The sequence below is a fragment of the Ictalurus furcatus genome, chromosome 28 (genome assembly GCF_023375685.1).
Source record: "Ictalurus furcatus strain D&B chromosome 28, Billie_1.0, whole genome shotgun sequence".
In the NCBI taxonomy this organism is placed as follows: domain Eukaryota; kingdom Metazoa; phylum Chordata; class Actinopteri; order Siluriformes; family Ictaluridae; genus Ictalurus; species Ictalurus furcatus.
This window is the reverse complement of record NC_071282.1, coordinates 15,535,210-15,551,047: the sequence shown is the minus strand read 5'-3', so window position 1 is coordinate 15,551,047 and position 15,838 is coordinate 15,535,210. Positions and strand designations below refer to the sequence as shown.

Sequence of the window (15,838 nt, the reverse complement as noted above, 5' to 3'; positions counted from 1 at the left end):
TCATTTCGGTTCCACTAATGGGAGGACGGCACAGGCTGCGTCCTTGTTGTTTTCCTTTTGTGTTTCAGGCCCATGGATTTTCCCGTCTGCGGCAGTTTTGTAAGCTGTCCTGATTAAGAGCATCCTACAGATCAATAACAAACAGAAGTGCTCAGCGCCATGAGCGACCTCAAGAATGCTCATATAACGCTGACTTGGAGAACAGCAGTGTTCAATAAGAGCGCTTTGCATCTCATAGCTCGAGACTGAAATAATGATAGAAAATGTCATGCAAAAGGTTATGTCTTACATATTAGTTAATAATAACTCATTTAAATATATCCATCCATCCATCCATCTATACCGCTTATCCTCTTCAGGGTCATGGGGAACCTGGAGCCTATCCCAGGGAGCATGGGGCACAAGGCGGGGTACACCCTGGACAGGGTGCCAATCCATTGCAGGGCACAATCACATACACATTCACACACCCATTCATACACTACAGACACGCCAATCAGTCTACCATGCATGTCTTTGGACTGGGGGAGGAAACCGGAGTACCCGGAGGAAACCCCCGCAGCACAGGGAGAACATGCAAACTCCACACACACAGGGCCACGGCGGGAATCGAACCCCCGACCGTGGAGGTGTGAGGCGAACGTGCTAACCTTGACCAAACATACTGTATCTTTACCAATCATAATTTGGGTCACGTGCAACAGGTTTATGTGCGTCATCGACTATACTGTACTGTACTGTAAAGAATTTTATAAAACACTGCATATCTATTTGACATATGTATGGGCAATTAAAAGCAAAGACCTCTATTGGTTAAAGCCTTTTTTTAACACAAAAAAAATTATGTTAAATATAAGAGTGGAGGAAATAAATAGTCTCAAACGTGGTGTTCCTTTGCTGATGCAAGTCCCGAATGGCGGAAGGCAGCGCGTCGGCTCTTTTTTAATGTAAGTGCTATAGGTATTAAACGTTGTTCCTTGTGGTTAAACCCTACGTCTTTAACAACACCCTGAGTAAATTGTTAACAGTTGCGGTGCAGGTGCTCTAATCTAGTGGGCTCTTAGGCTCTGAACTCGTGGGTCACATGACAGTGCCAACATGGCAGATGTAGTATGTTCGGATTGTGTTAATGCTACACACATATACCGACCAGTACATTACATTACATTACAGCATTTGGCAGACGCCCTTATCCAGAGCGACTTACAACGATCTCATTTATACAACTGAGCAGTTGAGGGTTAAAGGCCTTGCTCCAGGGCCCAACAGTGGCAGCTTGGCAGTGCTGGGATTTAAACTCATGACCTTCTGATCAGTCCAACGTCTTAACCTCTGAGCTACCACTTTCCTAGTACATACCATATCACCGGCCGAGCAGCAAGTACTGAATCGAATGCAGTTGGTACTGAATCGAATGCAATAGGTACTGAATCGAATGCAGTAGGTAATCAATCGAATGCAGTAGGTAATGAATCGAATGCAGTAGATACTGAATCGAATGCAGTAGGTACTGAATCGAATGCAGTAGGTAATGAATCGAATGCAGTAGGTAATGAATCGAATGCACCTGAATCGAATGCAGTAGGTAATGAATCGAATGCAGTAGGTACTGAATCGAATGCAGTAGGTAATGAATTGAATGCAGTAGGTACTGAATCGAATGCAGTAGGTAATGAATCGAATGCAGTAGGTACTGAATCGAATGTAGTAGGTAATGAATCGAATGCAGTAGGTACTGCCACAGCACACGATTTCGGACGCACAGTATGACTATTATTAAAAAAGATTTTAAAACATTCTGTAATGAGGTGGTTATTTAACATTTTTGGAAGGAGTCTCCAGTGTCAGCTCTTTGTAACAGTCATAGGTAAAGTCAACATTGAGTTTTGCTGTTTCTCGGTAACAAGCTGCATTAAACAAAAAAAAAAAAGAAGTCTTATTCACTTCAGGAAAAAGTGATGGAGCAATGTTAATCGCTGTAATAGCGTAAGTGATAAGACGTTTATGTTTATAGAGTATATAACTTAAGATATAACAGGACTTAACTTGTTTTGAGGGCATTCTACAACAATACAAAAAATGTCATGTGTTGTTCTTTAATAAAAAAAAATTGTAATCATTGGTAAATCGTTGTGGTTTAAGAAAAAGAAAACACTCAGGGATGTGCTGTTATAGAAAAATAGTGGTGGGAACCCCATCACTGATTATTATTGTTTTCCTCTTACAGTCATGTTTTATTCCTTACGTATCGCATATGAAGAAGTGCCAACAACGGTAGAAGTAGTTTGAACTAGTCGCACAGTAAGAGAAGGTAGATGTGTCATTTACTTATAGATATAATTGTTGATATGAGTGATAAAGAGCTTTAAAGTTAAACGATATAAACCGGAATGTTCATCTTCTCCTCACAGATTTTTAGCTACACAAATGCAATCAGTTAGACTCTAAAGCAAGAATGACAGTTAATTAAATAAACATGAAAGACCCAAGACGAAATAGTATTTCTCTAATTTAATTGCAGATCTTATGATACAGATAAATAGCATGTACTGCACAGAATCAGAAGGTGCGAGCTGGATTTTCTCGCTGTCTTCACTGGACTCCTCCACAGGAACTAGACTTCCCAGCATGGTCGGTACACCCTTCCCACCATGCACCTCTTGGTTTCCCTCCTGATGATGGAGATGCTGTGGCCGAGGTCTGGGCTTCCATCTCTGCCTTCAGGACTCGGGATCCTTTCAGGCATGTTCCTTTCCAGAGCCTTCAGCATTCTCAGTAGGTCGACGTCTGCCACCATGATGATCTTAGAAACGCCTGGCCCGGAACCCACTTTGTTTTCAGTCAGTCTTTCTCCAGTAGAGTCTTGGAGAAGGTCTATGTCTTCGATGTTATCCAGTGGAAGGGCCTCTGATTTCACGTTGCCACCAGACAAGAAGGCGATGGCGATGAGCACGGAGAAGACGGCGAGCTTCATTCTGCGGATGCTCTTCGTTTTGGTCGTGGTTGTTCTGCTGCTTTCTGTTGATTCTCCAACAAATTGCTCCGGCTACGATAGCTTCCTTGAGTCTTTATATATATCCGCAAGTGCCACGTTATCCCAGGATGAAGTGATTCATCCTTTGCCTTTTGTTGTCTTTAAGGATAATGAACAAAATCTTTTAAGAGAAAGCTGACAAGACCACAAACGGTGTTGTGGTTTGTTTGGTGGCACATTAATTAAAGATTACCTGCAACATCGCAATATAATCCATTGGCAAACAGTAGGGTGGCATTGTAAGGGGAGATGTAATTCAAAAATCCCTGGTCTTAGAGAAACAATATGGGGGATTATGGACCTGTTGCTGTTTCAAATGATTCTAAAAAAAAAAAAAAAAAAAAAGTTTTGTCATTTTTAAATAGACTGGCTGGGTAAAATACATCTTAAATTACACAATATAGAACGATCATTACGGCGACTAAACTGGTATTGTAACTGTGTCTAGGTTTCAAGGACATGGATTTGACCAACTGATTTCTACATATTTCTACAAAGCTAAGCTTTTCTCTCCACCAGCCAGACAGATGCACTCAGGGTCGGACTTGAACCGTTTACAGATAAAAGGACGCATGCATTCATTGCTGAAAAATGACTACAACTTTGCTTGTGATCACTGAGTTGTCCATAATGAGAAAAAGGGCATCAAAAAATGAGCAGACTGATTATTCTATCTACGAAATTACCCTGTATCACAAACTTGGTAAAGCGACATCAGGCACAAACCTCGGCTTTACTCTCCAATTAAGACTCCAAGACACTGCTTCCTTAAGCATAATTGAATGTTTCACACAGCTTACACAATCAAAAACCAGTCTGCATTTAAGAAAAAAAAATGTACCAAAGAATAACAGAATTTAAAACTTGAAATTACTATGAACAGAAGGGTTATTCTTTTGATTATGTAACAGCCACTTTAACTGCATGTGATAGTTTCTTGGAAAAGATTTCTTTTAAAAACCCAGAGTGGATAGTTTGCATAAAGACATCCTTTTAAGGGATAGGAACAGGATGTGATACATATTTGATGCTTTTAACAGTCATTCTTGAATGGCGCAACTTGAATATAAACAATATTTAACTATAACAGGAAGAAGAAAATCAAAGGTTTAATGAATGGATGAACGAATGAATGGATGGATGAATAATATTAGATGTAGAGCACCTCTTTATGTAAATGTGATGCATGTTTGTGGCACCAAAAAAGGAACACCACACACCAATTCCTCCAATAATGCCAGTTATATTTACCCAAACATAAAAGCTTCTTTCCAGTACTTCACCATAAATCCAATTTCGCTTGCAATTACAGTAATCAGTATGCACGTTTTCTATCTAGCAAGGTGAATTCTTCTCACCGTATTCGAGATATCAAACATTTCTGCCTTTCATGTTCACTCTTTTTTTGGGGGGGAGGGAGAAAAGAAATGAAATGAAAAGAAAAAGGAAACAGAAAGACTTGAGAGATTGTGCTGTCTCTTGACTGCGAGTGGAAAAACTAATCAGGACAACAAACATCTGTGAGCGAGCGGAACCGACACGAGATGACAGAACCCTTACGGCATATGAAAGCTTCACCTAAATGAAATATTAAAGATGAGAACTAGGAAAATGAAATCTTCCTGCTTCTCATGCGGCTTACAAAGGCGTGTGTTCTGGGTTTAAAAAATGCTTGTATCGTAGTCCGCATCTTCAGACAGTGTAGCTGTGTATAACGAAAATGGAAGCAAGAGAACAGTGTTTTCAAAAGGAACATGTTTGGCTATTTTATAGCAGAATGTGCTGTGCTGAAGAAGAAGAAAAAAAGACGTCTTTCTGTCTGTATTTGTCTGTGGACGGATTCAGCTCCTAAGAGATCAGATTTGCAACAGCGTTACGTCATGTCTAATAGCAGGAGAAGTTACAGACTTGGACTTTCCTGTCGATGAGTAACCGATCACATCAATAATGTAGGCTGTCTGGCTTTTACCTGCAGAAAGAGAAGCAAGTGCCAAAGTCTGTAGAAGAACTGGGGCAGGGTTTGCAAGATTCCAGAAAAAAACTACCAGCTGATTTCATTATAAAACTACGCAAAAGTCGACCTGAGAGATCTGATACACATGTGGTCAGGTCAGATATTTATTTGGTTTAGTTTTTACAGTTGATGTGCCTTTTGCACAATACCGTAGCTGTCCATAAAGTTAGGAGCACGATGTTCTTGCAGATGTTCTTTAGTGGTAGATCCATAGTTTTGTAGCTCACAGAGCTTCTGAGACATTTTGTACACATGCCTACAACGCATGTCTTCGGACTGGAGGAGGAAACGGAAGTACCCGGAGAAAACCCTCAACCCTGGAGGTGTGAGGTAAACACGCTGACCACTAAGCCACCGTGCTCACTGAGATAAACAGCAATTTGCAAATGGACTAAAGTAGCAATACTTCACTAGTGACTCAGGATAGAAAAAATCCAATGACGCAAAAAGTAACGCATTGTAGCATTTAGTATAAAACCATTAAGGTTCCCTGAAACGTTTGTGCAAATTTTATTGACTGAACCATCAATCACAAGACTACTGGACTGTGTGACAAGTTCCTCTTCGGTAAAATATAGCACAAGCGCCAACGATGTGACCTCAAGCTAAGCATTATTTATTTTTCTATCTCGTTGTATATTTACCATTATCACTATTGACGTCACTCAACACTGGTTCCAATTCCATCCAAGTCCATTTATTCACAGGCTTTATACTCTTTGGTTGGAAGATATGGACTGGCTAAAGTAAAGACCTCCTTGTATGTCCAGTCCTGCTTTAGTTACCGTTGTCACAACAGCCCAGTGTGTTTGGATGTGTGTGTGGCTCGTGCATGACCGTCGGACAGGTGTCTGCAGCCAGCATTTGAAGGTGGAGGACAGCTGTTGGCCATATGCTCATAACGGTGCTGTTTCTACAACCATAAACCGGGAATGGGACGGTAAAGGAATCCGAACCATGCTTGCTTTGTCCTGCACCAAGTCTGTGTGGCTAGACGAAAGCAAAACACTCTTTTCTGCTGAACATATTATATTATACGTTCCTGGAAGTGACCGTATTATCCGCCCAGTCCTTTTCCAGTTAGGTAAAATTCTAAATCATTGAAAATATGCAACCAATTATCAGGTTTATTTTTTTTTATTATTATAAAGAACTGGTAATGTCTAGAGCTCTTTCTACAGGATATCAGCCGTGAAAAGCATGCTGATTAGAGATGAACCATGTCATCAGCACGTCATTAATGCTTCATCGTTGAGACCATCAAAGACCTGTGATGATAATATTAAGTAATCATAATCAGATGTATTATAAAGTGTAACTTTTTTTTTTATTATTCTGTAAACGTCTATTGCTGGTAGGTATGTTAAGTAACGAAGAAGAAGAAGTTGTCTCGTTAAAGCTGTGGAAAGCAATTTTCCAAAAGGACACTTCAGGTAAAATACTTGTGTCTACTGATGGCTATCATTAAATTGGATGCTCTGCAAAAAAAAAAAAATAATAAAAAATAATAATAATAAAAAAAATATATTTTGCTGTGATTGTCCTGGGCTCTGCAATCAATAACTAAAACATTCAACACATTCCAGTTGTTCCAGTAATGACAATTCAAGAAACTCTACAAGAGCATGGTCTTTTTCTGTGGCTTATCTGCCCATATAAGGGCAAGAAATGATGCTAGGATTATGGTGGAGTTGTTGATATTATATATTTTTGGAAAGGACAGAGAAGGCAAATGGTTGTGCCTTCTGAAAATGAAAAAAGAAACCTTAGCAAGCTTGGAGACAACAACATCTAGCATTATCAATTGCAGAAACATCACTCATTAGCTACAGTATATTAGGTGACTATATTCGTTGCTCACAGTTAATAATTATGATGAATTGACATATTTTTTACTGGATAGTGCCAATCTACATTCTGTGTTTCTCTTCCCTTATAAATGAATGCATTATTATTCTGATTAATCAGATCATTCTAAGTGGATACAAATACAGATATGACTAGGAAGCGCAGCATTGGTTTGTTTGTTTGAGAAAGCTTGCCAGAAAGGTTCTCTAAACATCTGGTTGAGAATAAAGGTAAGGGGAAGAGCAAGTTGTCAGATATGATGCTCAAATAAAGCCCGTGAACATGCAGCAATCCTTAGTAACCGCCGGATCAGGGTTACTGTGGTGTAAATTAAGCTATTAGTTTGTGCTTTGGGAAACAGAACCAATTGAATGGGATTAAAGAATGAGTGTGACACCCATGATGTAGCTGAAGTTGAGGAACTGTCAGAGCTAGAATTCACAGACGGTGCTGACATTTCAACATCTGTTTTTTTTCTTCATGTTTCCAGGGGCATATGCGTTGCTTACTTAGGGAAGAGACGTGCACCAGGATGTGCATATGGGAAAAAGGCAAGCCGGTGGAGGAAGTGTGATGCTGGGAAACGTTGGGTCCTGGCTTTCATGTGGATGTTAGTTTGACATGTACTACCTACTTAAAGCCTGTTGCAGACTGAGTACACCCCTTCATGGTAACAGTACTCCATAATGGCAGTGGTCTCTTTCAGCAGGATAATGCACCCTGCCACACTGCAAACATTGTTCAGGAACGGTTTGAGGAGTTCAAGATGTTGACTCGGCCTCCAAATTCCCCAGATCTCAATCCGATCAAGCATCTGTGGGATGTCCTGGACAAACTAGTCCGATCCATGGAGGCTCCACTTCGCAACTTACAGGACTTAAAGGATCTGTTGCTAACGTCTTGGTGCCAGCTACCACAGAACACCTTCAGAGGTCTTCTGGAGTCCGTGCCTCGACAGGTCAGAGCTGTTTTAGCAGCACAAGGTGGACCTACACAATATTAGGCAGGTGGTTTTAAAGTTATGACAGATCAGTGTAGTGGCATTGTGTAACACCCCAAATGCAAGTCTTCAGAGAGCGGGATTTTGGAGAGAAGTTTGGATGGAAAGCAGGGGATTGAGGAAAAAGCCAGTAATTCTACTCCTAGGTCTTGTGGAAATGAGCAAAACCTGATAACTTTACTCATGTATGAGCACTTTATTTAACATACTTGAAATTTACAGATACCAAAAATCATAATACATTATAGAAAAAAATATATCCAAATTATTTTATATATTTGATTTGGCATACAGCACAAATCTGTATGACGAGCAACACATTGGATGATGCTTTTATGTTTTCATTAAAAGGAAGGCCTCTTTCCCTGCTAAGTGCCAGCTACCGCTACAGCTAAAGGTGTTTGCGTGTTACAGTGTCCCACCCCATACAGCCCTCTTCCCTTAGGTGAAAAAAAAGAGCTTTAACACTGTTGACTCCACTTTCCAAAACATGCAGACCAGCTGACTACGCCCCCGGCTGCCAAGAAAAACACAAGGCCTTGGTTTGGGGGCTCAGCAGCCTCATCTATGTAGGAGACAGTGGCTCTCACATAACCCGAGCCTCCGCTCAAGCTGCGGCAGCAGACCTTGCTAAAACAACACACGGAGGTAGGCCACTTGGTTCAAGCTGTCCAGCTAGATAAATAGAGAAAGCCCCCCATCTCCCCCTGATGAATAGCACTTATTAACTGGCACAAATTGGATTATACTGTTAAGAAGGTAAAGTGCTCCTACACGACTCAAGTCTGTCCTCTTCGTCTTCTTGATATTCCACGGCATGAAAAGTAATGTCTTTTATATGAGTAGTATATTGAAACTCCTTTTGAATGAATGATTGCACTTTTATAGATTGGTGTCAAAACAATTTTTATTTAAAACAAAGATGTTCTCAGTAGTCCTGTATAAAAACTGATTGGTTTCAGGGTTTAACATGCCTTCAGTAAGTGACACAAGCAGAATGACTTTAGATATATCAGTCCGTACAGGATTTCAGTGAGGTTTTTTTTGTGATTGTCGCTGCCAAAATTGCTCGATTTTTTTTAGTTTTGTTTGTGCTTTTTTTTTTTTTTTTGCTGGAAACTACATGAATTGGATGAATTGGTGGAATTGCAATGGCACGAAATTGTTTTGCACGGTCTTTCACAGTGATGTTTGTTGGTAAATGAGACCTTTTAGCTGTACTCGTGTTCGATGCATGTGGATCGAAGAGGGCTTTGACTGAACGCGCGCTGTGATGATGTCACGCGACACGTCTTCGACCCAAATCTGTGGAAAATCTGTGGAATTTTGAAAAGTTGCACGCTCCTTCAAATATTGCGGAGTTTGCTTGATTTTTCACTAATTTCTGTGATCGTAAAAAAAAAAAAAAAAAAAAAAAGAAGAAGCTAAATACTGGACGGACTGAATTTTCATGTAGAAAGTTAGATGCCGTGATACTTGGATGAGCTTAGCTAAAGAATCCTGTGCTCTAAGCTACCTAGCTGACTTAGCTAATGTTAGCAACAACAACGTTTAATTGTTACGTTAATGTTTGTTGATTTTTGGCAATCCATATTGTCCATTTTTGCAATCCATATTGTCTAATTTGCTTTTAACAAATGGCTTATTTTAGACTTTTGTTGAACCAAGAATTTCTGTACCAGCAGTTGTAAAAAACAACAACAACAACAACAACAACAACAACAAAACATGTTACGTAGAGGACACTTTGCCTAATCAAAGTACCCAAAGGGACATATAACTAGAACTGTAAATTTTGTTATCTAATAGCAAGCACGACTTTTCTGTTTCCCATGCCTGCTATTCAGACACACAACATTATGGATTGAAACACTTTTGGACAATATGGATAGAAAATTGGCAACGCAAATGGTTCTGCCCATCTGTCTTTTAATAAATATGTGTTAATTTTATGACTACATTGAGACCCTGTGCTAAAAAGCTCAACCATAATGGTTTCCTAACAGTAATGCTGTCTTACTAGAATTTCAATATTCTGACCATCTGTCACTGTTAAATGAATAGATATGAACCTGAAGATTTCAAGTTCCAGAAGTTATACTTGGGTTTATCTGTGACAAATACAAGGCTAGTTTGCTAGCAGTTAGCTAGCTAGTTAGCTATTATGATGGCAGGAGGAAGAATATTAAATGCAAAAATATTACATTTCTTTAGTAAAATGGTTTTAAGGTTGCAACCGCACTTCAAATCCTTCCTTCATCAGAGCTAATGACCAGTTCCTGGCTCACCAGTTTGTCATGCTAAAGTCACAAAATTTTTTATATTTTTGCTCGTTCAGTCACTGATTCTGTTGTGGGGTTGTTGTTTTTTTCCTGTTATTAGTTCGACATGAATGCGGACATTGTTGTCTTATTTCAGAGTCTGTGAAGAAGAGCTCCATCTGCTATAAAAATCCATACGTTTTTTGTTTTTTTTTTTACGTAAATTATTCCGAATGTGATTTCCAACACCAGGTGTGTGGACTACACTTTTAAAAACCATCATTTCATGTTTATTCAAGACTGTCAGTGGCAAAGTTAAAGATCTAAAAAAAGGTACTCTGTAACACCTCATTTCTCTATATTCAGCAGGACCAAATAAACAGTTAAACATGCACAGCCACATTTGGGTTTTCAGAGCCATACATACCTCACAGGCCACAGAAAAGACGAGGCAAGCGATGAACGAGGAGCAGAAATACCTCCGAGCCTCAGACTCCTCTCTCCGGGAAGCCAGATGAAAATGAATTGAGGATGCAAAAAAATAAAAAAAATAAAAAATCAATTCCCCCTCCAAATGCACAGAGTAAACACGGAGAGGGGAAATGTTATTTCAAGCCGCTGGAGTAGCACACTTTAGGGATGGTGCATATTTAGAGCTAATGGAAGTAATGATATGCATAAAGTTTATAGTGCATGCATTGGTCTGAAGAAAGCTAATTAGCCTGAAAGGTCAGAAACAAGGCCGAATCTTGGGTCATCTAGAAAAATGAGACACTTCAGGCAAGATTTTTACAAAAATTCATCCATGAATGCTTGGGTTGCAAATACGTCTACTTTCTTCTACCAGTGACACATTAGCGTCAGATTTCCTGGTTTGGGGAAAAAACCCATCTGCGTTACTAGCTAATCCATTGTACAGAAAATTACTGTCAGGAAACTGACGTTGAAGAAAACTTTCTTCAACTAAACTGTTACTTTTGGTAAAACAACAACAAAAAAAACAATCTGTGTTGCGACACATTTTTTTCCCTGAATTTCACACCTCCATCCATCCATCCATTCTATACCGCTCATCCTACACAAGGTCATGTGGAGCCTGGAGCCTATACCTGTTAGGGAAATACCGGAAAGAAGGGGACTAGAGACTACATTTCCCATCCTGCACGGCGGCCTACAAACATGGCCGCCATGGACAGCAATTCTCAGAACACTCTCACCTTCAGTCTATCACGCACACCTGCATCCAATTCACAGCACAATCACAGCCACAGTTTAAAAGGACTTTCCATTCACTCACTCTTGGCAAAGTATATGCTCAGTTACCTTATGGTCTGTCGTTACCAAGCCTTGAATCGCTTGTGTTCGTCGAACCCGGTTTTTGAACCCTGTTTCTGCCCTTTGATTCTGTTTTGTACCTTGCCTAGTTTAGCCTGATTGTTCATCACCTGTTCTTTGTTTATAAGTCTGGATTGTTCTGCCTGGATTATTTAATTAACACTGCTTTTAGGACACACACCTGCATTTGCATCCATCTAGATCACCACCTGACAGAATACTTCAACTCTACAATGGATGCTGCAGGAGAGCGAGAGGAGCTTTACACCAGGATCACCATGCCGGTGTTTGATTCCGTTCACTTCCCCCAGTGGACTTTCGTGTATTCCTCAGACCTCTTCGATGGCTCGGAAGACCTGAAAGGATTCTTTCTTCAGAGCCAAATCTATTCTGAGAGTCTGTTAAACCCCAAGTCTGAAATGAAGCAGTGGTTGGGGTTCATGCTGTCCGGGTTCACGGGGGAGTGTGGCTGAGTTCATGTGCCTCATGAGGGGGATTTTTGATAACACAGACTCTTAGTTTGATTTGGAGGAATTTTTGGGGAGAGTCAGCCTGATGAACCTGCGAGGCTGTTTACCACCTACTATGAGGTAGGCTCTCCAGAGCTCCAGCCTGAGAACCTCAAGGTGGTCTCCCCCTGCCGAGCTCCAGCCAGAGGTCAATGTGGTGACCTCGTCTCCAGAGCTCCATCAGTGAGACTTGGGCACCCATGACCCTGTCACCACTTCACCGGTTATCCTTCCTTGGTCCACTTTTGGTAGGTATTACCCACTGCATACTGGGAACACTACACAAGACCTGCTGTTTTGGAGATGCTCTGACCCAGTCGTCTAGCCATCACAATTTGGTCATTGTAAAAAGTTGCTCAAATCCTTACACTTGTCCATTTTATAAAAACAAACAAACAAAAACCCTTTTTCCATGTTTCCAACACTTCAACTTTGAGAACAGAATGTTATTCACATCCCCTTTCAGTGGTTTTAATGTTATGGCTGATCAGTGTAGATGATCCATCCATCCATCTTCTATACCGCTTATCCTTGAGCCTGGAGCCTATACCAGGGAGCATGGGGCACAAGGCGGGGTACACCCTGGACAGGCTGCCAATAGTGTAGATGATTCAATGTTGAAATGGTGAGGTCTTCTGTAAGATGTTTATTTAACATTCATGGAAGGAGTCTCCACTGTCAGTACTTTATTAGGCTCAGTTTTTCATCATGGCCTTCTTCAGGACAGAGGAGCTGTTGCTGTTTTTGTTTTTTCCCCTTTTTTTTTTTTTTCTCTCCCCTTATACACCACCCCATCATGTTTTTATTCTTTATATAATACATGCTGGGTCTTGTTCTGTCAAAACACTGAGGTTGAGGATTCAGTACTGTACTACAGGTACTTCCTGTCGTTACAGTTCCCTTTAACGATCAATAGATTCATTAAAATGTGTATTAGTCTGGATATGGTTCTGACTAGATGGATGTTTTTAAAAGATTGGAGTTAAACAAAGATGGGCAGAAGGGACAAAGCATTAAGAGTCAAGATTATTGCAAGTCAAAATATTGTCCTGCATTTTTTTTTTTTGAGGCCAGAGACATATTTATTAAAAATCTTATTAAACAGTCGGTTGTTGGAAGAGCTGTTAAACACTAATGATAGGACTATACACATCTGATAACAAAGAAGATACCGAGTCACAGGGTTAATTTAAATGAGATAGATTAAAATGCAAATCGGTGTGGTTCAGGGAGCAATGTGTAGTTGATAGGATGGTGAGTCATATCGTTAAGTCTTGTATTGTATAAAGCTTGTCCATTTTTGAGTAATAGAGGAGAAGGAAGGAGAGACAGGGAGGCTTCAGGGAGGACTGGTTCATGTGTCTCCTGCTAGCTAAAGGTCAGCTGAGGCCATGCAGTGTTGTTGCGTTTTTTTTTTTTTTACTCCTGATAAGCAGAACAGAGAAAGAGAGCAGGTCTGAGAGAAAAGGTTTTAAATATTCTGAGGTATTTTTTTTTTAAAGCATTTTTGTGGATCAATGCATCATTAAAACTGACTCAAGTATGTACGAGTCATTCATACATTACATAAATTACATAAGTTCATGTGAATTTATATTTAAAGCTAGTACTAAAATAATGATTACATACTCTAAGTAAAGACTGATACACAACAAAGCATGGTGATGTATGAAAATCAACAATGGGATGGTGTGATGTGGCCTCATGCAAAGCGGAGTTGATTATTTTCCAGTAACAGCACATCCCGAAATGTTTTGTTTGCGTATGTTCTAGCAATTTGCCAATTCTCACAATATATTTTTCAAATTAAAAAAATGACACATTGTACTTTTTATCAGTGTAATCTGTTTTGCCCGTTATGTTTAACGTTGTAGAAACATCAGCAAAAGCACAAAGTGCTAAATCCTCCATCCATGGTGGAAAACTTCCAGCACTATCGCTGGAGAGTCCTTACAAAATACAAACAATGTGTTACTAATTCAATAGTTTATTATATAATTCAGGAAATAGTAATAGTTAATCAGTCTCTCCAGGCCTCTCGCAGAAATGAACACCAAATCAAGCAAACGCCGCAATATTTGGAGGAGCTTCAATTTTTCTAAATTACCGCAGATTTGCGCCGAGACGTGTCATGTGACGTCATCACAACGCGCATTCAGCCAACGCCCTCTTCGATTCACTCGTGTCGAACATGAGTACAGCTAAAAGGTCTCATTTAACGACAAACATCACTGTGAAAGAATGATTTGCAGCTGCAGCTGATTAATTGTCCTGATTGAAAATATCCACACACACGCCCATGTAGGAGCATTTTCAGAACCTATTCTTGAAACACTTGGTGTTAATATAAAAAAAAAAAACAACAACAATGGTGGCTTTGTGAGAATTTTTTTTTTTTTGTGTGTATCTTCTGTGGAAGGAGTGGGTTTGTTCATTCTACTATTATTTATAGCTATTTGACAAGATAGTGATATAAATGATTATAAATGGCTAATTCCGTCATGTTTGGCAAGAGAAACTCAGTCAATCTGTTACATCTGCTAAAACGCAACTCTGGCTTGCTTGGAGAGCATGTCAAGAATTTAACCACATTCATTACACGCTCATGGGAGACTTCTTTAAAAATGCACATGCTGAATTGCCTGGCGAAACACACATGCACAAGATTCAAGACAAACAAATTTCTCAACACAGGCACAAAAAGTCCTACTATCTATTCCTAACTGCACCTAGGGGAGAACATGGAGTTTTCAGCATTAAGTGCGCACAAACGTGGATTAAATCTTCATTTTTCATGTTTTTAAATAGGTTGAGGATTTGGGAATTTGCTAATGCTGCATTTCACGTGTTCTGCATGAATAATGAAGTATTGGTGGGCAAGAAAATCCCAGAAAATGCACAAGGAATATGATTTCCTCAGGCTGTTCTCAGTTTGTTAAATGGCTGCTTAATGCGCTATTCGAGTATTGTAAGACAGATTCGGGTAATGTGCCGAGACCAGAGGTAACGTCCTTATATTGTTAATGGATGTCTGATTTTTGTGGAAATATTGGACGTTCTGGTAACTTGATGAATATTAGAAACAAATCCTGTATATGTTTTTTTTTTTTTAAACAATTAATATCACAAGCAGTGTTTGCTAGTTGACTGATATTCTTCTTCTTCTTTTTTTTTTTTGTATTGGAACTTGTATAAATAAATGCTCATTTATTTCTGCCAATGAGGCTTTGTCTAAATAAATATGAGTAAATTGGTACACTTACTTAAAAAATAACAGTAATCTAGCCTTGTTTAAGAATTACAATGTTAATTTTACGGAGAAGATGCTCTCTAGAGAAAGCCTTTTACGGAAAGTTTCTTGTAAAATCTGTTCTTTATTGTTTAATCAAGAAAATACCATGCACTGTTATTCATTTCTTTCTGCATAAAATCTAACATAAATCCAACAATAATTAAGATATTATTGGAAATTTATTTGTAATATCCTTCTAATTAGGGATAGGGATGAATATGTAGAATTTCATGAATAGATAGCAACATTTTGTTTTTTTATTAAGTAGTGACACCATGTGATCAAAACTACATCAAGGAAGTGATGTCACTATTGAAGACGGAGCTGACCAAGAGCAAAATAAAATGGGACATATGACATCATAAAACATAGAAGTGTCCATCTGAGCATCGATAACCTGTAACCTGTAGATGAAGGTATGAATTTGGTCAGTCATGATGTTTCAGAGACTCTGTGCCAGATGTTCTTCACTGTTGGAAAACATCACCCACACCATCACACTTCCACCACTGACCTGCACCTTCACACCAAATACGAAGCTTCAT

General features: G+C 39.5%; 1 protein-coding gene across 1 annotated transcript; it reads right to left on the bottom strand.

The window, feature by feature from the left end:
* Nucleotides 1-2,496: 2,496 nt before the first annotated feature.
* On the bottom strand, nt 2,497-4,408 carry pmchl (pro-melanin-concentrating hormone, like). The gene has a single exon (XM_053618313.1). It carries the CDS (start codon nt 2,972-2,974, stop codon nt 2,615-2,617), a length of 360 nt encoding a protein of 119 aa, XP_053474288.1. The 5' UTR covers nt 2,975-4,408; the 3' UTR covers nt 2,497-2,614.
* Between the last annotated feature and the right edge of the window lie 11,430 nt (nt 4,409-15,838).